A 24,066-nucleotide genomic window follows, 5' to 3' on the forward strand; every position below is an offset into this window, starting at 1 on the left:
GTGATACATGACTGGACTAGTGCAACCTCTGGTGCTACCAACTTGGATGTTGAGTACTTCTTACGTATCTGCCAGGTAAAAGTCAGGCAATGCTGCCAATGCCTTGTTAAGATATTGTAAATTTTCTTCTGTCATTCACCCAAAGACAGAAAAATTTCACTATAGGAAGTCAAAAATAGTAGAATTGCAGAATGGTTTGGGTTGGAAGAGACCTTCAAGACCAACCAGTTCCACCCCCTGCCACAGACAGGGACACCTTCCACTAGCCCAGGTTGCTCCAAGCCCCGTCCAACTTGGCCTTGGACACTTCCAGGGATGGGGAAGCCACAGCTTCTCTGGGCAACCTGTGCCAGGGCCTCCCCACCCTAATGCCCCAACTTTCTAATATGTCACCTTCTTTCTCTAGCAGAGTCATCAATATATTCACTGTGAACATGTGATGGAGACAGCTGGGGAATGAAAGGGGAAAAAGGACAATTCTTACCCTCCCTGATGTTTCAAGGACCCATCAAGGAGAAGGGAAAACAGAAATAATTGAATTTATACCTTTAGGCATTTCACCTTTAATGTTTCTCCAGGCAAAGGACTATATAAAGATAACCCAATCTTTTTAGTAATTACTTCATCACACCAGCAGGGCTATTTCTCATAAATCTTAAAAATCAAAAGATTATTTAGGTCACCTTGAGAAGTGGATCTAACATTGCATCATCTAATATCAAGTCTTTAATAATGTTTACTCAATACATTGAGTTCTATTACAACCAATAATCCTTTTTCAAATTCTTGTGGTGTTTAGTACCTTACAAGGGAACTCCAGGGTTCAGATGATGCCCTCCCTGGCAGAGCATATGCTTCCCTCTGCCCTGCTGCCCCCTGGTCACCAGGACCAGATATGAGCTGCCTTTCTGTCCAAAGCTGTCCCCACCCCAAACGCACCAGGAAGACCCTGTTCTAAGATCCTCAGCCTCTTCTGGTTAAAACCCCAGAAAATTCAGCCAACCTCCCTCCAAACCCCCAGCATCTTACATGAGACTATGGGTCTCAGCCTCCCGTTGGCTGTGCTACCAGTCCAAACTTCACTATGTTTATTTATCTCAGTGTTTTCCACCAACAGGGACTTGGCCCTTTGGCCTGAAATATTGCCCCAGTTTTGCATTTGGTGCTGTAATAACCATGGGGCTTATTTAAGAAATCAAGCAAGTTTTGATACTGGATTAGTCTGTGATCGTGGCTCATGTTTGGAGGCATCAAGAACACTCAGGAAAGATGCCTGAAATTAAACTCAAGCCGACTAATGGCCTTTCATGTTGGAGAGAAACAGGCTCCTCTTGACTGGCATGGTGAAGACCATTACAGGGCAAGCTGAGGTCAAGGAGGTGACATTCAGTTCCCTCAGAAAGAGGATGATTTGGCAGACACAGAAGACCATCACAGTGCCAGGAAGATGCAGAAGGCTTTGTAGAAGCTCTTAAAGACAAACTGCTTTTCAATTAGGCAGAGACTCAACATATCTGTTGAAGAGCCTGCCAGTGCCACAGCGCAAGACAAAACCATCTGATTTGGGTCCTTTGTTCCTCATTCATGTTTGACAGGCCGGAGAAAGGGAACAGGCTGTCTCTACCCTTTCTTGACTTTGATGCTTGTGATTTTCATCTGAAAAAAAACCCCAAATGCTCTCCATCTCCCCCGCACCCCCAATTGACCGGAGCTATCAGAGAGCTTGGGAGACATCTCCTGTCAATGCATGTGCCCGGCTCTCATTAACGCTAATGAGAGTTGTGTCCATGAAGAGAAGGGGCAGCCTCTTTGTAAAGCATTGGCTTTCACAGCAAGTAGCTTGGCTCAAACCTGACCTACAATTTTAATTGGGTTTTGAGACTTCGCCCAGTGTCTGGCTCCCCGCTACGAACGCCAAAGAGCTAAACCTAACAGCACATCCTCTGGCACTATCAGTTTTCAGGATCATCAACCAAGGCACAAATCCTCCATCAATTTTGGTGGCTGTTCAGCATAAAAATTGATAGCAAGTTCAACATAAAAGGCATCAAACATCCTGTATCGTGGTTACTGCCAACGGCAAAAGTAAGTCATTTTCCTTTACTGTTTGAGGTCTGTCCAAACACTTTGTGCCAAGTGGTGGAACATTTTGGTGATAATAGTGTTATTTATTACTTGCATCGTGCAAACATTCAAGAGCCACGGTCATGGTCTGGGTACTCAAACGCAACCTCAGACCCCAAATGTTTATAATCTCTCTGTATGAGTTACTCTAAAAATAAGGAAATATATCAAAGGGGAGGGGAAAGGAGGCAAGCAACTCCCTCAGCAATGGCAACAGGGCAGCTCTGGGGAGCAGAGTGGCACAGGCGTGATGGCCACCACCAGTGGGTGGTGGGGTGGGTGCCCCTCTGTTCCCACTATGTGGGACAGGGTGCCCACCCCAGAGTCTGCAGGGCAGTGCTTTCTGGAGACATCCAGCTAGTCAGGACATCTTCCCGCCCATCTCTATGAGGAAGCGGGAGCAGAGGTGGAGTAAATACAGACAGAAGTTTCTGTTACTTACCCATCACGCCACAAGAGAAGAGGGTAGGTCCTTGACTCATCTTTGGAGTGTGCTGCAAACAACCAGAAAAACTATTCACTTCTCGCAGACTCGACCTGGGCACCAGAAACCTCCCTGCCTCGGCAAAGCAGAGAGGAGAGCCTTGGGAGCCTGCCACGGTCTGGCTTTGACAGGACCAGGAGACAGACCCACTCACCTTCCCTCAACAAAATCAAACTTAATTAAACGCTGTGCAGAGTCGTTGTCAAGGCCTGAGCTTGCAGATCATGAGTCCTGCAGCTAGTCCTTACCCATGGGAATAGCTGCAGAGAGGTCCCCACTCCCGGGACCCAAAACACCGGAAAGTGGGAGCTGCAGCTTAGTGGTAATTCTGGATTAGGCAAGAAAGCAGCAGCAGTGGTATCTGAACCACATCCAAGCCCATTAAGGCCCCCCTGTCTAGGTACAAAGCAGCCATTTAGTTTTTTTAAACATATAATGTGTTTCTAAGGCAAGGCGCTCTCACCTCAGCATTTCTGGGGAGTCTGCACTTGGATTGTGCTGATTTGCACTAAAAATAGGGAAAAGTGCCACTATATGGGTACAAAATAATCCCAGTTGCTTTTTACGCTCTTTTTTTTTCCCCAAGAATTTTCCTCTTGACAGCATAAGAGACACCATCAGACTTCTAAAAATGAGCATGGATGGTTTTACATATAATAAATCAATATGTCATCTGCAGCTGCATGCCATTTCAGCTATGCCTGCAAAAACACACTTTCACACTAATTGTTCTTTTATTACCCCTAAAAATATCCATATTCTGGCTTCTGAAGTGTCTATCCTGGCAACACCATGCCATCTGACCGAGGCTTTACATCATCTGAGGGGAGCACCAGCACGGCCTCCACGTTCATCTGCGCTGCCATAATTGTGTTTTATCTGGCGTCAGGCCACTGCATTCACACCTCCTCTCCTGATCCATGTTTTACACGTTGCCTGCTCTCATAACCATGGAATCACAGAATGGAAGGGAGCTTAAAGACCATTTAGTTCCAACCCCCTGCCATGGGCAGGGACACCTTCCACTATCCCAGGTTGCTCCAAGCCCCGTCTGACCTGGACTTGGACACTTCCAGGGATGGGGCAGCCACAGCTTCTCTGGGCAACCTGTGCCAGTGTCTCCAGTGCATGATGAGGATCATCATCATCATCATCATAATAGTGTACCAAATGGTGGCACCTGTCTGTACAGAGCAATCCAATAAAGGATCCCACTTCATATACAGAATGCTGTAAATATTGAATATAGAGGGATGTGAAGGCAGAAAGCAACTATGGGGTGTTAGATGTGGTGAAGGTAAATAACAGTCAGTCACCTTCTTTGGAGTATGTGCCACTTTTCTAGGTGCAGTAAGGATTTCTCTATCTGCCAAGCCCCACTTTAGGAAGTGGCAGGTAGAATCAATCAGGGGTTAGAGAGGACAGGCAGCTGTCTCCAAAGAGTGGCCAAAGTGGAGCAAAGATGGAAGTGGGACAAGTCCCAGAGAAGGCAGTGGCTGTGCCAGAGCACATTTGTGTGCCAGCCTCAGAGACCAGCCACTGTCTGCAAATACAGGAGGGAGAAGAATACAACATATGTCCCATATTGAGTATAATTACCATTTTGTAAGGATTTTGTGCTTATACCAAATTGGGCACTGAGCCAAATGAGCCCATTGGCTGCTGGCAGGGGTTATTGCCCCATTGCTCAGACATTTATTTCCTTTCAGTTTTGCTTTTTGGCCTTGCCCACAGAGCCAACAGAAAAACTCTTGCTTTCTTTGGTGGATCAGCCTTCCTGCATTAGTCTGCCACAATTTAACAGCTTGGGCAAACCAGCAACTCCAGTTGTGTACCCAGGACTATCACTACTGACCCAGCCCCAGAGCTGCGGGAAGCACTTGGCAAACACGGGAGGGCAGAGTTTCGTGTCACAGCTCTGCATCTCTGCTGTCTGCCATCAGACAGCACAAGCACTCACCCTTTCTTGTAGGGAAGGAACTCTCATCTGCCTCTCTGCAGCCAGTTCCCCTGCCCCACACACCTCCTGGGATACAACCAGCATCAGATGCTCATGCTCCCCCCTCACCACCCTGAGCAGCAGCCACAGGAGATGCTGCCTTCCCAGCAGGAGCTAACACTAGAACAAGGATACTCTTTTAATATATCAAAAGCCTTCCAAAATTTCACCCTTTTAAGGCAAGATTAAACACTGCCCCTGGCTTGCTCACCTTCTCCTCTGCTGTTCACTGCCAGGACAGACTGCCTTCCCCGGCACACTGTGCTAGCTGCCCGGGGAGCCCAGCTGGACAGTTTGTCATCCTCAGCAAACTGAGGCATTTATATTTCTTTTAGGTTCAAAATGCCCATTTATGGCTAATCCTGCCAGATGCTTCCTGCTGTGTTCCTGCATGTCCTTATCTGAGACTCTCAGTGCACCCTGCCCTTCGGTCTAATTTCTTTTCAGACCATGACCATCTCTCCAGGAGGACAGAGGAACAAGTGTCCACAACCAGCCTTGCTCTGGGTTCTCTCAGATGGCTCTCCATCACCCTGCACCTCTTCCTCCTGCCCCACTCCTGTCCCCCATTTGCTCTGATCCTGCCTCCAGAGGTGTTGCCCCCTATTTGCCCCACCATAGGTATGTTGAGCCCTACAGCCTTGTTCACCCATCCTTTAGTCTGTTTGTTGCCCCTCATTTGGGTTTCTGTTGCTGCCTGCTCCTTCAGTGTGGTTGAATTTGCATCTCTCCAGGCTCCCAGTGAAATTAAAAGTACCACAGCACTGCCCTTTGCCATCTCCCACTTAATCCTGCTCCTCACTTGCTCGTCCTCCTATTAATGATGAACATCTGTTCGCTGTTGGGGAAGCATCTTCTCACCTGTGTTATTCACAGCATTGATTTGTTTTTTTCCTACTGTTTATCCCACTGCATGCTTATTGAAATCCACATATGCAAAAGTCACAGCACTCCAATCATTTACTAATCACCTGCTCCTTGGATATTAATGCAGCTCGGTAGAAATCAGTGCTACAAACCACCTAAAGATCCAGCCCTGCAGCACAGAAAAAAATTATTATAAAGCTACAGCAAAGTTCTCAGCAGTATAATAGTTTTGAACACAAAATTCACAAATCTTACCAGCTCAGTCCTGCATGTTATGGAGTCAGCACCTTTGTTTTCCCGAGTTTTGGTTAAGATCATCACCATGGTAATGCAGTCCTGCCTCAGAGTCCATCAGGGTCCAGGTGAAGGGTGCTGGCAGCTGGGGTCTGCCAAAGCTCCTCTTTCAGTCCATGTTCCCCCGGGAAAGGCTGGGCCCCGCCGGCTCCTCGGGGGATGCACAGGGACAGCCTCGGAGCGTGGAAAACTCCCTGCACACAGAGAGAGAGAGCAACAGCCTTGAGGGACTTGCCTGGAGGGTGGATGCACTGGGCAAGGGGCAAGCACTGCCCAAAAAACACACTGGTGGCAGTCAGTCCTGAGGAGTGCTTATTTTAGGCTCTTAAAACGTTGTTGGTGTCCCTCTGCACCCCATCAGCACAGAGGCATTTAATGGGATGGGCACTTGCAGGAGCTGTGGGAAGCACACAAGGGACACACGTATTTCAGCCAAATAAATGAAGTTTCCTCTGAATTCTCCATTTAGAAAGGGAATTCATATCCCCTATATTGAAGACATCAAGACTTTGAAAGAAGGGCTCATTAAAGCCCTGGAGCTGATCTCACAGAAGCCCTTGCCATCACACCAGCTGGGAGCAGACATCCAGAAGAAAAAGCCTCTCCATCATCATTAAGGCTGTTAAATCCCCTGGATGCCCCCATCCCACGCCAGTTACTTCCCAATTCCCAACCTCTGAAGAGCCCTTTAAGGAAAAAATAAGACAAAGAGTAACCTGCAAGGAAGGAGAGAGCTCCCTGCCCTGAAATCCTAAGAGCCACACCATGCCTCTTGATCTTTAATCTGTTTCTTAGGTAGTTCTAGGTAGAAAAAGCTAAAGGCTGAACAACAGGGTGTGTCTATAAAGCAGAGTATAAAGCCAGGCACATACAGCACTGCCCAGCCCTGACCAAGAGCCCTGCCTCATCTCCTGGCATCCTCTCTGACAGACTGACTGCTGTGTAAAAGCAGACAGATTGCAATTCTAATCTGATTATCGAAATCAGCATTTTCCCCAAATCACTCCTCTAATCCCGTTTTGCTGCTTGTTGCTTTGCTGTTAATGCAAACAACCAAACCCACCACTGATCCAAAGGGCATAAAACACTGATCCTGTACCATCCAGTCAAAGCCAATTGTGATATTTAAGGACAACAGTCGAGAACGTGCTGCTAAGTATTAACCCTCATTCCAAACTGATATGGCTCCTCTTCCCAGCTCCTAAATCATCCTGTCCGTGTTTACTCGGATTAGAGCTTGTGGTGGTGTCAAGAGTAGCTCATTTAAAGGCCAGCTGGCTGGTAAAGAAAAATCACCCTCTATTCTTTTGTGAGGACAAAGTTCATTCAGAGTGCAAAGCCAAGATTGGGAATCAATACATTTTCCAAAGATTTACTGCTCCCAAGGGCACCTGGTGCAGTCTCCAGCTTTTTATGAACATCAGTGGGCTAATAACATACAATTTACTGGTAACTTCATCATAAACCTCTGGGCAACCCAATGACCAGAGGAAAACTGTTAAATAAAAAAGTAAAACATTTCAGACTGTCAAAATGACACATAATTTGTGAGCCCAGTTCACATATTTATACTATGGATAGCCTGGGTTCATGTGAAGAGGGTACAAGTGTTGCAGTTGTCCATCCTGGAGGAAGAGGAGGCTCCAGGGAGAGCTGAGAGCCCCTTCCATGGCCTAAAGTGGCTCAAAGGGAGCTGGAGAAGGACTTTGGACAAGGACCTGGAGGAACAGGACGAGGGAGAATGACTTCCCACTGCCAGAGGGAAGGGTTAGATGGGATTTTGGGAAAAAATTCTTCCCTGTGAGGGTGGTGGGGCCGTGGCACAGGTTGCCCAGAGAAGCTGTGGCTGCTCCATCCCTGGAAGTGTCCAAGGCCAGGCTGGACGGGGCTTGGAGCAACCAGGTCTCATGGAAAATGTCCCTGCAGTCTTCAAGGTCCCTTCCAACCCAAACTATTCTGTGATTTTTATCTATCACAGTCTTAGCTGTCCCTGATCCTGACACGGATTTAGGAATGCTGGCTGCAGTGCCAGACCCCCTGTGCTTGGGAGGACACCAGGGCCATTGCCAGCACCATACCAGCAAAGGGAGTGAAGATCAAACAAACATTCAGAGCAGCGTGAAAGCAGTTAAGCACAGTTCCTCGTTCACCAGGTATGATTTCTCCGGGAATAATTACCTTTCCCTAAGGTGATGGTTAGTGCTGCTGCAGCAGACTGGGGCACACACGCAGGCGTGCGGCAGCCAGCAGGCAGGAGCAGCGGCAAGTACGGGCAGAGCCTCCTGCCCAAGCTGGCCAGGATGCAGCACACACCACCTCCCACCTCCCCTCTCCCTGCCCCACTGCATCTCCTGCAATTAACACAACCCTAATGACACACAGCACAGCAAACTGCCTGCGAGCTGGCAGCCAACACCACACACACACCCCCAGCGCCGGGTCCAGGTGCGCTCGCAGGTATGAGCAATTTTAACTACTGCTTGGTTGGGTTTTGAAATCACCCCCACGGACGAACTTCAACAAAAAGGAAAACTTTCCATGAAATGTGATCTTTGGCTCCCCATCCTGCCTCGCCGGGCTCCTGACCCAGCGTGGTCCTGCCCCGTCATGTCCTCCCGATGCAAACAAGTGCCACGGGACAGAAACTGCAGAGCTGGGATGGGTCCTGCTGGTGTTGAGGAGGAAATTGCTGTGTATTTATAGACTGGACGCTTTCACACACACACATGCTAATAAAAAGATACTCTTCAGGGACCATTAATTACTTTAAGAAATGTATTTCCTCACTTGCAATCAGATAAAGGAATTATCTTCATCCTGATGTCAAGGTTAAGTTCAGACTCGGGCCACGGCCACAGTAGCTGACATGATCTCCCAAGCTGTATGAAGTGCCCCTGAGAAGCACTAGTGCATGGAAGCCCCCAAATTTTAGCAAACCTTGCTTTTTCCTTGGGTTTTCATTCAAAATACAGACCAAACAGAAGCCAGTGTGGTCTTTGCAGTTGCAGAGGTGGGAAGAAGTTTCTCCCAGAGCTGCTTCCTGGACAGTATCACAGTCATGGAGTGTTGGGCTTGGGAAAAAATTACACTGCAAAAAGAGTAATTCAGATGATCCAACTTTCATCCATGGGCTTGGAAGGTAAGGCTGGAGAACAAACATGCTCCTTACAAGGCACAAGCAAGGAGCACAGCCCTAGAGCTGCTCACAGGGGACAAACAACCCTTCCCTGCAGGGAGGTCCCGCTTCCCATCCCACAACTGGTGTTACCACAGCAGATTCCAAGCACCAGTCACAGCCATGCCCTGTTCACCTGCTACACTGACCTGTATGGAAAAGACCTCAGGATTTAACAAACTGTCTGTCAGATGCACTGCCATGGTTAGAGGGAGCGTGAACAGTGACCAATAACGTATCCCCATACATTCTAGGAAAAATTTCCTCACAGAAACGGTTGTCCAGCCCTGGAAAAGGCTGTCCAGGGCAGTGGTGGAGTCCCCATCCCTGGAGGGATTTAAAAGACATGTCAATGTGGCACTTGGGAACATGGATTAGTGCTTGGCTTGGCAGTGCTGGAGAATTGTTGGACTTCATGATCTTGGAGGTCTTTTCCAAGCTTAACAATTCCCTGATTCCACGATCTGAGCCCCAGCAGTAACTCTTCATGAAGATGACTGAGGTCCAGCATCCCACAGATTTCCACTTGCTGTGGGATCACCACCCTGCACACAGAAAACATTCAACCCCCACCGAGCTCCATAATCCATCTCCAGACACACACACTGACACAAAACCTGTTTACAGTGGGAAGGGCACACAGGAACGAGGAGCTGGAGCTGTATTTTGCATACTGATACACCTTGCGAGCACAACAGTGTGATCGCTGTCAGAATATAAATCACCTGCCCCAGATGGATTTTTAATGCTGCTCCAAGTCTCCGGTGAAGAAGCCACAACCCACACAGGACCCTGCTTCCCACCCCCTGCCCCAGCACCATTCCCTGTGCTGTGCCTGAGAAAAACAACGGGCTGAGTGAGGAGCCACCGTGATTTATTTAACACAGTTTAGACCCACATGTCTGAAGGACCAAACCTAATCCCTCTGGGCAACACTGATCACAATTCTAAGGCTTAACCACCCTCCCACTCTCACCAATGAAACAGAAATTCCCCCACACCGTTGCACATCTTGATTACTCCATCAGACAGAACCCTGCGGGGACCAGGCACTGACCATCCCCTTCCAAACCCTACAGGGGGCCGCAAAGAATTTGGGGGAATAGCCAGAAGTGGTGACTGCAATTGAAAACTGTGGGCTTTCTGCAGAGCATCACATTGCAATATTTACCCAAACTGTAAAACGTACTTCTCTCCCCATCCTTCCCTTTCTTAGAAGGGCTTGGGGCTACACTGACTCTCCTCATTGCACAGTCTGTCTCACCATCAGGGCTTTGGACAGTGCCAAGAAGCACATCTTCAATTTGTTGTTTTATTGCATTATGAATTTGGAAAAATCCTCAAAGCCTATCATTTACATGTAGCTAAGTCTCGGCTCATATCCTCACTCAGGCAACAATTTGCCTTCTGTAGCAGGGCTGAGGGGGCTCAGCTCTGGGCAGTTTGTTCCCCTTGCCTGAGCAATCTCCCACATCATTAGTGAATAATGAGTTTATTTATGGGGTAAAGTCCTCCAATAAATGTGAAAAATGCCATTCAGGACCCAAGAAGAAGTCTGTACACTCCGAAAATGCACCATGGACTAGTCCCGAGTCAACAGGAGGATCATGAGTCAGTGTACGTGACTTTCAAGGGACAAAACTTCCATGGATGCAGCCGTATCAGGATCACCCCCTGGGATTCCATCAAGAGGAAAAAGCTGCCCCAGGCTTCCCAGCCTTCAGAGCAGAAAGGCTGCAGCCCTGCCCCATCTTGCCCTGAGCCTGCAGTCAGCTCCTCCTGCTCCACAGGATCTTCCCCAGCTGCTGGAAGGGCAAGCACCACCCTTCCAAGAGGCAGGAGAAGGGCTCCAGTGCAGAAGGCCCCGGGTCCCACACGGCGCTCCCTTCCTGCCTGATTCCTACCTGGCAAAGCCTTGTGCTGCCACATGCTCTAAGTACTCAGATAAAGGAATCAGAGATTACCAGCCAAAGAAAAGGAATGAGGAAATGTCTTCCTCTGCCTCCTGCTTAAATCTAGACTAGACTTTTCCAGGGCTAACAAGATAAAGACACACTTTCTGCACTAATTACTAAGTAAAAGCCTTACCTACATGTAGCATTTTTAAGGTCTGGCACAGCAAAGGGGAAAGCAGTGACAGGTGGTGTTTGAGGTGAGCATCATCCTGGAGGTCTGCACAGCTTCAAGCACCACATCACCTCGTTGCTTATGACCAACAGCTTCACACAGGAATACAGGTTCTCCCCAGCATAGCCCAGAACTCCCATGTCCTGCCAGTGCAGGACAGCCTGGACAGAGCCAACATCTACAGCCATGCTAATAAAACCCACAGCCAGAAGGAGTCTGAGGTCTACCATGACAGCACCCATCCTGAGGGGCCAGGTTAGGAACTAAAAATACCGTGTGCAGCCACCAAGGAGGACCTCATGCAACGTGGCTTAACCCTCACCACCAGGAACAACACACATTCCGGGGTCCTGCCCGCAACCATAGCTTAATCACTGAGCAAACAAAAATCTATTGTTTCAACCCAATCCCTTGCTCCAAGTGCCTGTGTAACACCTCAGCACGGTGAGCCCCAAACCACACATCCAAACAACCCCAGTCTCCTCTTGGGAGAGCCTGAAGTCTGAGCTCACAGCCAGACCTACAAGTTTGGGTTGGACCTGATCTGCAGGCAAGCTCTCATCAAAAAGAAATAAGAACCATTAAGGAAAGTTACACACCATCTAGTTGAGTAAAACACACCAGGTTTATTGCCCCCATGCTCTTAGGGAATAGGAGTGGCAGGGGAACAACTCCCGTACACACCAGCAGTGGAAGCACTGAAAGGACGGGGCAGGGGCAGAGGTGCTTTGTCTCAGCATCTTTAGGTTGAAGGAAATGGTGCTGGCAGTGACTTTGCCTTTTCCTCCCTGGCAACTGAAAAGGAGAAGAAGAAAGCAAAATTAGTCATTGCAAAACAGCAACCAGCAAGCGAGAGGTGCAAGTGAGGAGACAGCCAGTCTCCAACAGAGAGGAACCAGTGAGAGGTGGGAAGCGACAGGACGAGGCAGAGTAGCTTCAAACTCAAAGAGAGTAGGTTTAGATTAGACATGAGGAAAAAATTGTTCCCTGTGAGGGTGGTGAGGCCCTGGTACAGATTGCCCAGAGGAGCTGTGGCTGCCCCATCCCTGGAAGTGTCCAAGGTCAGGTTGGACGGGGTTTGGAGCAACCTGGGCTAGTGGAAGGTGTCCCTGCCTATGGCAGGGGATGGAACAAGATGATCTTTAAGGTCCCTTTCAACCCAGGCCATTCCGTGATTCTATGATGATTCTATGAAGTGACTACACAGGACCCAGTTCACTGCACAAAAACTCACGTGGGGGGGTTAAAGAGAAGACCAGACACATTTGAAGCACTAATGTGAGGTCTTCAGTATCTCTTGGCTGCACATCCAGTCTGCACGAGTTTTGTTGAGGACCAGTGTCACACCTTCAGTGGGATCATTCCTTAGCTGGCCACAAGCATAGGCTGGTGAGCTGCTCCAGCTTGAGGGTGCATTCCCAGCTCATCACTCTGCCATGGAACAATGCCCCAGAACCACTGACACCACACAGAAGAGCTCAGCCCCAGAAGCCCAGCATCCTCCTCACCCAGCAGGACTGGCTCCAGGGAGTCCTGCAGCCACGCTGCCTTGGGACACACACCACCAATATCCCTGCATATGTGGGCCATCCTACAGGATGCTCTTAGTCCCAACAACCACAGAAATGAGACTTTCTCATCAAACCTATAATCATTGCCAAATTTGCTTATTAGGGGACTGCTTCTAACTTTGAGTAATATTTCCAAGGAATAGTGGAAATATTGGACCAAGGGTTGTCTCTGGAGAAGAGCAGCTGAAGCAGCAGCAGCAATCCAGCCTGCTGGGCCAACAAACCATCTCACCTTTCTGTGGGTTCCTCCCCCCCACCTCAATTGTGAGATTTATTACAAGAATTTGCAGTGGTCTGTGAGACACTGTGAGTGTTGGCCATGCTCCCAAAAGCTGAGGAATTGCTGAATTGAGAATTGCTTTGGCTGCCTAATCTCAACAACTAGGGATGCTGAACAAGCCAGCAGGGTCCAGGTTTACTTTTAATTACTGCTCAGAGCACGCTGCTCTAGTAAACAGACACAAAAAAACAATTCTTGTTTCTTCCTTATATTCTTTTCCCATATACAGCCTGAAATGCCTGAGCCAGAGACGGTAAGCAGCCCCACCACAACACTTTTACTGACTCACTTCTCAAGCACAAACAATTTCAAACAGCACATAAACCCATCTGAACACCCACCTCCATGAAACAATGTCCATCTACTTACAGCCAGATCATAATGCTCTGAGGGTCAGAATCACTGAATGGTTTGGGCTGGAAGGGACCTTAAAGATCATCTCGTTCCAACCCCCTGCCATGGGCAGGGACACCTGCCAACTGTCCAGGTTGCTCCAATCTCCCTTCCAGCCCGGCCTTGAGCACCTCCAGGGATGGAGCAGCCACAGCTTCTCTGGGCAACCTGTGCCAGGGTCTCACCACCCTCAGTTAGGGGGGGCTTCTCAGCCAGCCTGGGCTTCCTGGCTGGCTCCAGAGCTCTCAGAGTCCCTGTGAGAAGCACGTCCCTGAGCTGCAAAGTGAGGTAGGTACTGACTCTAACACTGCTACTCATCAGTGACCACCAAAAAACCACCCAGATCAAGCACGAGCCAGATCTGGGACATCCCGCAGTGTAACTGGGGAACACTTGCCAAGCACCACAACACCATCATCACTGTCAGAACAGATTTGGATGCTGCTTGCAAGTCAGATTTCTCCTTTTTTCAAGGCTGAGCTGGAGAATAGGTAGAGGCTGACAGCCCCTACAGATATATCTGGATTTAAAGCAGGGAAATACTGGATGTATGGGTCAATTTGCAGACTACATTGTCTTCTACCAGCTCCCCTTTATGGATAAATTACCCTAAGACTGTAGAACCCTCATGTGCAGTACAGAGAAATGACCACTTAGAACCTTCCAAAAATTGAAAGTATCTCCCTAAAGCAGGCAGGCAATATTTTAAGAATTTCAGATGCTTTCAGCGGACCGTCTCCATGCCCACATAGGGTAACACACGTGCCCACTGTCACCTGCACACCCTACACTGTTTGCATTACACCAGAGTACTTTGCCCCTTGGCCAGTCTCTGGGGGTTCATTCCTCAGCTCAGAAATAGCTTTCAAAGAGCTCCTTGGCTCCTGAAAGACGAACCCAGAGCCTTAGTAATCCTCCTAGTGACCGAAAGGCACTTTTCCCTGTTGTTTGTCCACCCGTTGCCATCAACACTGGCAAGGGGAAGGCACATTGAAGGGCGGGAAGGAGCCCTCTGGGGCCAAGAAACCTTTGCCCACGCTGCCACCTCCGTCTCTCCGTAAATTTCTGAGCGCTGCATCTTCCGTAAATCTCTTTAACGAACGAGGATCCAAACATCTGCGAGGTGTCTGAATTAGTGTGAATTTGGCAGACTGAACAGCAAACTCGTATCACCCCGCAGCCTTCAAATTTCGTGTTTTCCTCGGGTTCATTAAATACACAACAATCTGTTACCAGAAGATGGTTCCTACGTGCACAGGCTGCCAAGGAGCCAGTTTTGATGGCTCTGGTGGAGATGGGGGAACGTGTGAGGAGCAGAGGGGGGCTCTTCCTAAAGCAGCAGGATAAGGAGAGGATGGGTTGCACCCACCCTGCCTCCTCCAGAGACCACCCACCACACAGCAGAGGCTGTCTGTGATGTGTAATCCTGGCGCAGCCAAAGCTGGAGGTGATTTTGGGAAGCTTCAAGGGAAACAGAGCAGAGTGTGGGTCAATCAAGGGGAGATGCCCACAAAAGCCAAGGAGGTCCTTGGGCATCATCCCAGCTGGGATGACTGTGCCGCAACCAGATCGAGAAACCAGGCTCTGCCAAGATTTTTCATACTCTTAAGCAGAGCCCTGGGCACGAGGCATCCCTTATACTGGGGAAACTGGGGAGTTCCTGCTGCTGCTGGGCAGCACAGGACCCAGGCAGGCAGCAAAGGCATCGCCAAAATCATGCCACAGGCAGAATGGTCCAATGCTGTGACGGGGAATAGCACTGGAGGCTTTGCCTTCCCTCAAAGGAAGTCTTTCGCTATGAGGAAGAAGTCAAAGCAAACACCCACTCACCGTGTTTACCCGTTCAAATCAAAGCCAAAGCAGCACTGAAACGTGCCCGACAGCATTTCCACGGAGTCATTCATTGAGAGTTTGGACTTGGCTTTGAGATGGTGTTTTTAATATCGCAAGGCAGACGCTTGTGAGGCTGGAATAATACAGAATCTGTTGCTGTAACACACTCCCAGCTCCTGCGAGGTGTCAGTAGCACGTAGAGCCCAAACCTTCTGTGGGTTTGGCTCCATCGGGGGCTCCCCGAGGGCCAGGCAGTGAGATGCTTCCCCCCATGCTGCTGCAAGCCTGGAGTGCAGCTGAAATGAGCCCAAGGTACCATTGCCTCAAAGCAAGGTACCCCACCAGGTGATTGCCCAGCCACTGAAGTAACACCCACAGAGGACAATTTTCCCAGCATTGGGATGTTTCATCCCCTGGAGATGCCTAAGTTGCATGGAGCAGACCAGGATGAGCTCCACTGTAGCTTGGCAGCCATAAAAGCCCAGATTTTTGCAGCCCGTCTCAGAGGCGAGGAAAATTAAAGAAAAAAAAAAGTAAGTGGAAACGCAAACAGCCCTGGGTTTTATTTGGGCTGGCAGGAACATCATCCCGCCCAGCCTTCCTCGAGCTCATTTATGACAGTGTGAACATGTAGTAGTAAAGGGGAAAAAAATTTGAAATCTGCATTTTCCACCCCAAGAGTCTCCATCTCTGGATAGTCTCCATACATCTCTCTTTCTCTCACCCCACAGGTGAAAATCAGGAGGAGAAACAGATTTCTCTGTGCCGTGGAAAGGGGAAGCCCAAAGGACAAGGAGGTTGGCCCCTGCACCAGCGTGGTGTGAAACACAAAGCCCACTCCTGAAATGGCATCCCGAGGAGAACTGACCTAAATGCTGCATCCCATCCCAGCTCCAAAGCTGCCAGCAGGCTACCAGGAAGGGAACTGTGCCAGGTATTTTGTCAGTGCACAAACATGAATGATTGCCTGGGACAAATAGGGCAGCAAAAACATCCACCTTCATCACATGGAAAAAATATGTATCAGCTTGCAACCCTAATGAGTGAAGGAATTAATGAATCTAGAATTTGTAAACCATTGTGAGGTCCCTAAAATTCTGACACCACCTTAAAATGCATGAGGGTGCAAGCTAAACATCACGTTCTGTTAGAAAACAACCTACAGAATTTTTTATAGATACTAAGGACAACAAGAATTGCCACTGAAAATAATAGAAAGAACAGTGGAAACTTTAGTCACGATGTAGAAAAGTGAGAAATGGTCAGTATAAATGTCCTAAGGAGAAAGGAAAAGGACACAGTCATGTTTGTCAGGAGTAACCTGGCATGTTATTAAACAGCAAGAACTAAATATAGATCTCTCTTAAACAACAGCAGCAAATAATTTACACCTTCAACTGTTATAAGATTGTGCCAAAAAGTTTTCTGAGCCATCACCACCCATGTTCCCTGAGGACTGGCACAAGCCAGGGTGATAAAAGTGATGGCCCCGAAACCTAGAGCCTGGCAAGGCTCCGGTTTCAGTGGGAGGTCAGGGAGTCAGGAACCACTCTTACAGCAGCAGGGAAAGAGCTCTCACCTCAGTCGATGTCTTTGTGCAGGTGAAAGGGAGAACTGGTATAACAGACCTCATTAAAGCACACACAAGTGTATGACAGCTATCGACAACTCTGTCACTGGCAGATCTCAAACAGACCTGCAAATAACTGGTAACACTGGCTGCAGCAGGAACTAGACTGTCACCTTAGGCCATGCAGTATTTCTGGCAGTATTTGGGAAGGAAACGGGAAAATCAGTGCTGTGTAAGAAGTGACTCAAGACCAGCAAAACACTAAATAGAGAGAACAACTTGGTAATACAGAATGAAGAGAAGCAACCAGTGCTGTTTGTAACAGAGACATTAAGATACACCTTTAAAAAACTAAATTGCTTAAAAGCCACTCACCTCAAAGGCAGGGGCATGTCCCCAGGCTCCTGCATGGTGCAGTAGAATACCAAGGTATGCAGGGATACGGCCACAGGCTGGATAAACTGGGGCTCTCCAGGAGAAGCAGAGAGAGTATTGTCTCCATGCTCTGCACTCCACAACTGCTATGGGCACCTGGAGCCTCCTGTCACCTCCGGCCAAGGTCTGGAGCAGACCCCGAGAGTAACTGAGGGACTTGAAGACACTGGTACAGCACAAGGGTGGGGGAATGTGGGGTGGTAACTGCTGAGGACGACTTGGCTGCCTCCAGAGAGGGCAGGAGAAGCCAGGCAGGTCCCTTGGAGGGAGCAGAACAGCACTGGGACACCTCCCAGCACGGTGAGAAGCTGGGACTAAGCAGGTCCACAACAAGGACAAAGTGCAATTTTTTCCTGAACCAGCACAGACAATAATCATCATCATAAACTACCAGCAGAGCAGATGATTGCAGAGGGCTCCCAGTCAGTGCTACAGTTTCATCTCTGCCCTGAGTGGACTTCCTAAAAGACACTGAATCATAGAATCACTCAGGTTGGAAAACACTTTAAGATCATCGAGTCCATGTTCCAGCAAGAATTAATTTGGAAAGTTACTAAAAATGGTGATACATAGAGCAGTCCCCAGGAGAGGGGCTCTCCTGGCCCACTGCCCTACACCCTGAATGAGCTGCTGCCCCCTGTCCCCAGCGGCCCCATGTCCTAACAGGGTCACCAGGGTGGGATGTGCCAGGATCAGGAGGGTGGACTGACAGAGCAGCCCCTCTGCAGGCTGGCCTGGCTCTTGTCCCAGCTTGTCCCATTGATCCTTTTGAACCTGCCACCTTTATGATGTATTGTGGGGTACACAAAAGACAGGTATGGGGGAGGCATCGACAGCACAATTCATCACACTGGAGAGTTGGGACTTTTTATTTTAAATTAAGCTTAAAATACTTACATCTGAAACCTCCATGAGAAAAATAATTTCTGCCAACAACATAAACCGTGTGCAACTGAAAATGTGGGTGAGAGTTTCTAAATGAAGCTTTAGGTAACTGTAAATCTTCATTAGTCGTGATGCTTTGACTTTGAGAAGTACCATCCCATTGCATTGCATTTCATTTATAGCACAACTGATATTCCAATAAAAATAAAATCATAGAGTGGCCTGGGTGGGAAGGGACCTTGAAAATCATCTAGTTCCAATCCTCTGCCAAGGGCAGGGACACCTTCCACTAGATCAGGTTGCTCAGAGCCCCATCAAGCCTGGCCTTGAACAGTTCCAGGGATGAGGTAGCCACAGCTTCTCTGGGCAACCTGTTTTTCTGAATTAACAGTGAGCCTACAAAACCAAATGTGGATATTTTTAATGCTTTCTGTATCTTCATAATTATAACAGCTCTTCAGCTTTGGCACACAATTGTAGTTTTTTGCCATCTAGTTCACAGTATTAAAACTTGTCCTTTCAAATATATTATACAACATCCATTTGTAACAGCCAGGACAAAAAAAAAAAGCACATGATAACAGGGTTAATAATATATATACATGAAGTAATTTTATAACATTGACAACTATTTCCCAGCACGCCAGGAGGCTGAAAGTTTTCAGTAAGATTAGGGCAAGCCCAGAAACACAAAACTCACTGTTATTGTGACTTTCCCACATCACTTGAAATGAGAAATGGCCCCCATCACCTGGCCTAACTGTGCTGCCAGGCTGTCCTGACCAGGCAAGACCCATTGTCTGCCTTAATGCCATTTTCCTTCCCTAACATTTCCCAGTGGTGCAGAATAGTGATGGCAGCACTTGTTCAACTGGGGCAACTGAGGCAGAGGAACAGGAAGGAAAAAGCACAAGAAAAGAAAATTCTTAAATGCAAGTAAGTGCATAACAAGCTTTAACTCATCCCCTTGGATTTAGGAGCAAAGTGAGGGGTGTCTCTCAACTCCCCCAGTCTAGACCAGCCTCTGAGACCAAAGCAAGCTGCTGATGCACCTTGAGAGCCACATCCTCTGTACCACCACCTCCCCAAACCCCGCTTCTCCTCTGCCATCCAGAGGATTTCTGGTCCTTCCTTTCGAGGGCTGGTTTTGAGCAGAGAGAGGGAGAGCAGGTTTTCCAGCTGCCGGATCAAAGCTTGCCAGATCCCGTTTTTTACAAACCCTGGGAGACGTAACGATATATAAGCACAAAACAGCCACAAAGTAAAACTCCTCTTTCACTACGGTCCCACACCTACCGCACAGTGCAAGCCCTGAGCTCTGGCTGCTGAAAGCAAAACCTATGGCCAGGAGCCACAAGTATAGGGAATGATGTAGCCCAAGGGATGCTTCAAATGGACTACAGAGGAGTGACACCAATGCTGCTGCTATATTTAATCCTCTAAAAGCAAAAAACCATGACCAGGTCTCCCTTGGGTACATTTTTAGGGGGGAGGTATAGAAACTCAATGCACCAGAACAGAGTTTTTGCACTCATTCAACCAGTTCTTGAAATATTACTCAAATGAAGTGATTACTGAGCCAAATTTACCTGGTACCTCCCACCCATCCATGCAGGGACCCACAGCCTGCAGTGTTGGGATCATCCATGCTTCACACAGGGCTTGGTGCTCCTCCAGTTCAGGGTAATGCAGTTTGCTCCTTTGTGCATTTCAAAGAAACTTCTAACATATCAAATCTGATTTATCTTACATAGCATATGTCAGATCCGTAACATGTGGTATCTCACACATCCAACGAATCAAATCCCATAGGCCTCAAAACTCATGGATCAACCACCTGAAGCCAGGAGAAATTCTGGTTGTAAATTAACTGCGTGATGACGCTTCTTACTTTTCAATCCCTACTTCACCTGTTGATCACTAAAGACTCACACATCCACAGCCTGTACTAGCAGAGACACACCAGCCTGGTGATGTTTTAGAAACAGGCTCTTGTTAGGGAATTTTTGTCTCTCTACAGAGAGCCAACTCAGAAAAGTTTGGAAAAACAAAACAGTCCACAGATCTGCTCTCTGGTTCACTGTACCAGAGCCACGTTCTGCATTGCTGCTCTACAGAAATAGCTGGGTCGTGGGCAGCCAGGCTGCAACTGTGGGTGTGGAGTATGACCTTGGAAAAGTCCTTTTTCAGAGTTAAAGCACGGCCACTTCTCGCAGGGAGGCTTGTGCGCAGAACCAGAGCTCCAGGGCTCAGGTCTGCCAGTGCCCCGACTGCTTTCAAGGAATTTATGGAAGGTCTCATCCCTATAGAGAGTGGTGGCACTCACCCCGTGCCGTGCTGGGTTGGCAGGGAACAAGGAGCAGAGGAGAGGGAGAGGGGCTTCCCCAGGCTTCATGACCCAGTGGGCACAGATGAGTAGCACGGTGGAAAATTCCCTCCTCTTCGCTGGTGAGTTTATATTTAGCTCTCCGGGGAGCAGACGTGCTGGAGGAGCTGCTGTTTCGGTGGTGTTTTTGCAGAGCCCCGCGGGGACCCCTGCAAGGCGAGCCGCGGCTGCCGGGCACAGCCCTCACCGCCCGCTCCGGGCGGGCACGTGAGACCGACGGCAGTCACAGAGTGGCAGTCGCAGCCCTCTGCCACTCGTCAGACCTTCTTTTTTTTTTAGTTCTGTTTCCCCGAGTCAGCAGGCTTGCTTCCTCTTCCTCCTCCTCCCCGTTTTGGGGGAGAAAGGAGCAGAAAAAGTCAGCCAAGAAGAGAACTTGCTTGAGGAGCTACAGAGAAGCAACATCCCAGCTCCTCTGCTAGCCTGGTCCCCCATAGCCACGGGAATAAAGCCTGGCTTTCTGAAGGTATTTGCACTCTAGGAAAGAGTGCAGACCTGACACCAAGGCTCTGCTTGCCCTCTCTCTCCCCTGGGACATGGCAAGGAGACTCAGCCTCTCCAGCCTGAGCTCTCCAAAAAGCTCCGAGCATCTCTGGCACCTTGCTCTGTCCCAGCCCAAAGTTGGTCCAAAGTCTGCTCTGCCACAGATTAATGTTCATTAGGAATATTTCTCAGCAACATCAGTTGACAAAACATGTGATACAGGAGGGGGAAGGGAACAAAACCAAAATCACCCTTTCAACTTGGGGTGTCCCCTTTTCCATCTGAGATTTTACAAGGCAAGTACCAACCTGCCTCCATCCCAACAATGATCAAGAAAAACTCTATGCAATATCATAAGAAAGAAAGAAGGAAGCACAGTCTCAGAGCACACAGCTGCCATTTGAGAAATCAGAATTTAACCAGAAATAATAAATTGACAAATTGCATAAAACTCATCCCCCTCCCCATCCCATCAGGACACAGCCCATGGTGCCTGTTCTGCACAGAAACACAGGTGTTCTGGCAAAAAGCTGTATGTCTCGTTCTACCTGTACTTTTGGTAAAAATAAAGCAAGCATTTGATACTAGAAAAAATATTAATTGCATATAATTAACCAAAGCACATTTGGGGATTTATATTGGTATATGCTTACCTATTTGCATGTGTGCATATTTATGCATATGCATATATTTATGCAGGTATCCATACCTGAAAATTAGCCTACATTGGTGCTGGCTCTGTCCCACAGTCTGCCTGATTTCCATATACAAAAATCTGGATCTCACTCACACAAATCAATTATCTGATTTGCCCAGATTTTCTATGCTAAGTCTTGCATTTGCAGCAAAAGGCCATCTGCTTTCTATAACCAATGTGGTTCCTGGACACCTTGGCCCTGCAGAGAGCTGGAAGTCTCAAAAGTTTCCCTCCCTGCTCTGAGTTTAAGTTGGAAGTGAGAAAGTCTGGAGACAGGGATTCAGCTGCAAAACCACCAGCACGCGTGGCCGTGCTCCCTGCGTCCGTGCTTGGCGGGGCATCCTCCTCTCCTCTGAAGTGGACGGAAGGAAGCAATTCCATGGCAGGTTGTTCTGGTTGGGTTCCCCCCCCCAGCTTGTGAAAGCCAGGAGGCTGCATCCTTCTCCCAGTAAAGTGCCTCCAGCACGGGGTGAACAGCCCTAATCCTGCACCCCTGAACCCGGCCGTGCCAGAGCTGGGTGTAGCACACCCACCACCGCAAGCATTCTCAGGCTCACGAGGACTTTCAGAAAAGAAGAAATAAATCAGAAACTCTCTTCAAACCTGCATTGAGCTGCAACAGGTAAGGACAGAACAAGCTGCTCTGAAATTCAGGTTTTTTACTATCACACTAATTAATCTGTTTCATGACCCACCCCAAATATTTTCCCTAGAAACATTATCTACGTTGTTTTGGGGTTTCTTTATTTCTTTTTCTAGCCCTCAGTCAAGCTCTGGTAAACATTTCTGCCCACGTCAGAGGCAGGCCAAGGGAATCTGGGCTTTGTGATTTCAGCAGCATCTGCTGTGCTCAGAGATACCTGACCCGGGACAGAGATGCTCATAGCACTCCGTGTTTTTACTGGATTATCACAAGGCACTGCTACCTCTGCAATTTGCAAGTAGTTTTTAATCTGTCAAAATAGACTTTCGTTATTGCTTGAGGATTCAAAAGGAAAATATGCACATCTGGTTTCAATCGAGAACTGAAGTTTCGTCTATCAGCCTATTTCATAACAAATTACGCTTACTTTTTACTCCAGAGGATTTCCTAAGGAGGGGATGAGCTGCCAAGGTACACCAGCGTCTGTGGAGACTGCACGGCACTGAGAGGCAGTGGCACTGCTCAGTGACAGGCACCGTGCTGCTACAAACTCAGCCTGTGTCAAGTAAATTAAAATTATTGAGGAAAAAACCCTTATTCGTGAAATCTTTGCATCCAGCTGTACGCGAAACCTTCACGTACAGCAGAACCTGAACTGCCTGACGTCACTGAATGGAGAAACAAGACTTAGGGACTTTCTAGGACAACTCCACTGCCAGGACACTTCACACAGTAAGGAGCTGCCGTGTCCCACCGCAGCGGACTTGGATGCTCGAGACCCCCCACCCGGGGGGCAGGCCTGCCCCTCTCCCTTGCTGCCGGGAGCCACCTCGCACGTACCAGAATGAAATCTGAAGCGTGGCACAGTGGGAAGAGTGTGCGATTACCCTGGGAGAGCATCCCTGCAGGGATGCTCAACAACGGCTCCTCTGGTCTGCAGCCCCCCGTGAGAACTCGGGACTCGGCATCCGAGTTTCAACCCCCTTAAACATCACTCTCGGCCCAGAGAAAGGAAAGCACGTGTTGATTCGCTTGCAGGAAGAAATTCCAGTGGCAAAGGCAGAGGAATCCGATGGGAAGAGAAGCGCTCGCTCCCCGCACGCCGAACTCCGGAGAGCCGCCCTTGCCCGCACGTCGGGCGGGCGGCCGGGGCTCAGCATCCCGCACCGCCCCGCCGCTCCGGGCACACACCCCACTGCCCCGCGCTCCCTCCGGGCGCCCAGGCGGCTTCTCCGCGGTGCCCTCCGCTCACCGCGGCGCGGGCGAGACCTGACGGCACAAAGGTGGACATCCCCCAGCCCGCTCCGCGGGGATGCGGCAGCGGCGGGGGGTACCACCATCCTCCCCCCATCCCCTCCGTGGCGCCCCGGGCCGGGCAGGGTGCACCGTCGCCCTTTGTCCACCCCCTCCCCGACACCCCCCAGGGACGGCACGACCCCGCTCGGCTCCGGGCATCGCTTACCGGGCGCTTCCCGTGGTGGCGGCGGCGCGGCCCGGCCGGGCCGGCTCTGGGCGCCGCTCCGACCGCGCTCCGCTGCCGCCGCCGCCGCCGCCTTGCTGCGGGCGGGGCGGGCGGAGGGAGGGAGCGGCGAGGAGGAGGAGGAGGAGGAGGAGGAGGAGGAGGAGGAGGAGGAGGAAATGCTCTTGTCACTTCCTGAGCGGAGCCAGCGCGGTCAGAGCCCGGCCCGCACCTGCGGAGCGCCCGCCCCGGGGACCCGCGCACCGGAGCGCTCGGTGCGAGGGAAGGCGGGGGAGACCCCCCCGGCTGCCGCCCCGAACGGGCATCCCAGGGGTTAAACATGGCCGGAAAGAGCGTGTGGGGG

General features: G+C 49.4%; 1 protein-coding gene across 1 annotated transcript in view; it reads right to left on the bottom strand.

Annotated features, from left to right (window-relative positions):
* The window catches only part of FAM53B (family with sequence similarity 53 member B), a 47,183-nt gene extending 23,407 nt beyond the window's left edge, over positions 1 to 23,776 (bottom strand). The window contains exons 1-3 of the mRNA XM_027726432.2: positions 23,706 to 23,776; positions 5,730 to 5,962; positions 2,567 to 2,618 (exon numbers count right to left, since the gene is read on the bottom strand). Coding sequence (XP_027582233.1) covers positions 2,567 to 2,618; positions 5,730 to 5,798 — 121 coding nt within the window. The 5' untranslated portion in view covers positions 5,799 to 5,962; positions 23,706 to 23,776. The remainder of the gene's footprint in view (positions 1 to 2,566; positions 2,619 to 5,729; positions 5,963 to 23,705) is intronic.
* Between the last annotated feature and the right edge of the window lie 290 nt (positions 23,777 to 24,066).

Source organism: Pipra filicauda, unplaced genomic scaffold (genome assembly GCF_003945595.2).
Source record: "Pipra filicauda isolate LSUMZ 115617 unplaced genomic scaffold, ASM394559v2 scaffold53_size3534045_pilon, whole genome shotgun sequence".
NCBI lineage: Eukaryota > Metazoa > Chordata > Aves > Passeriformes > Pipridae > Pipra > Pipra filicauda.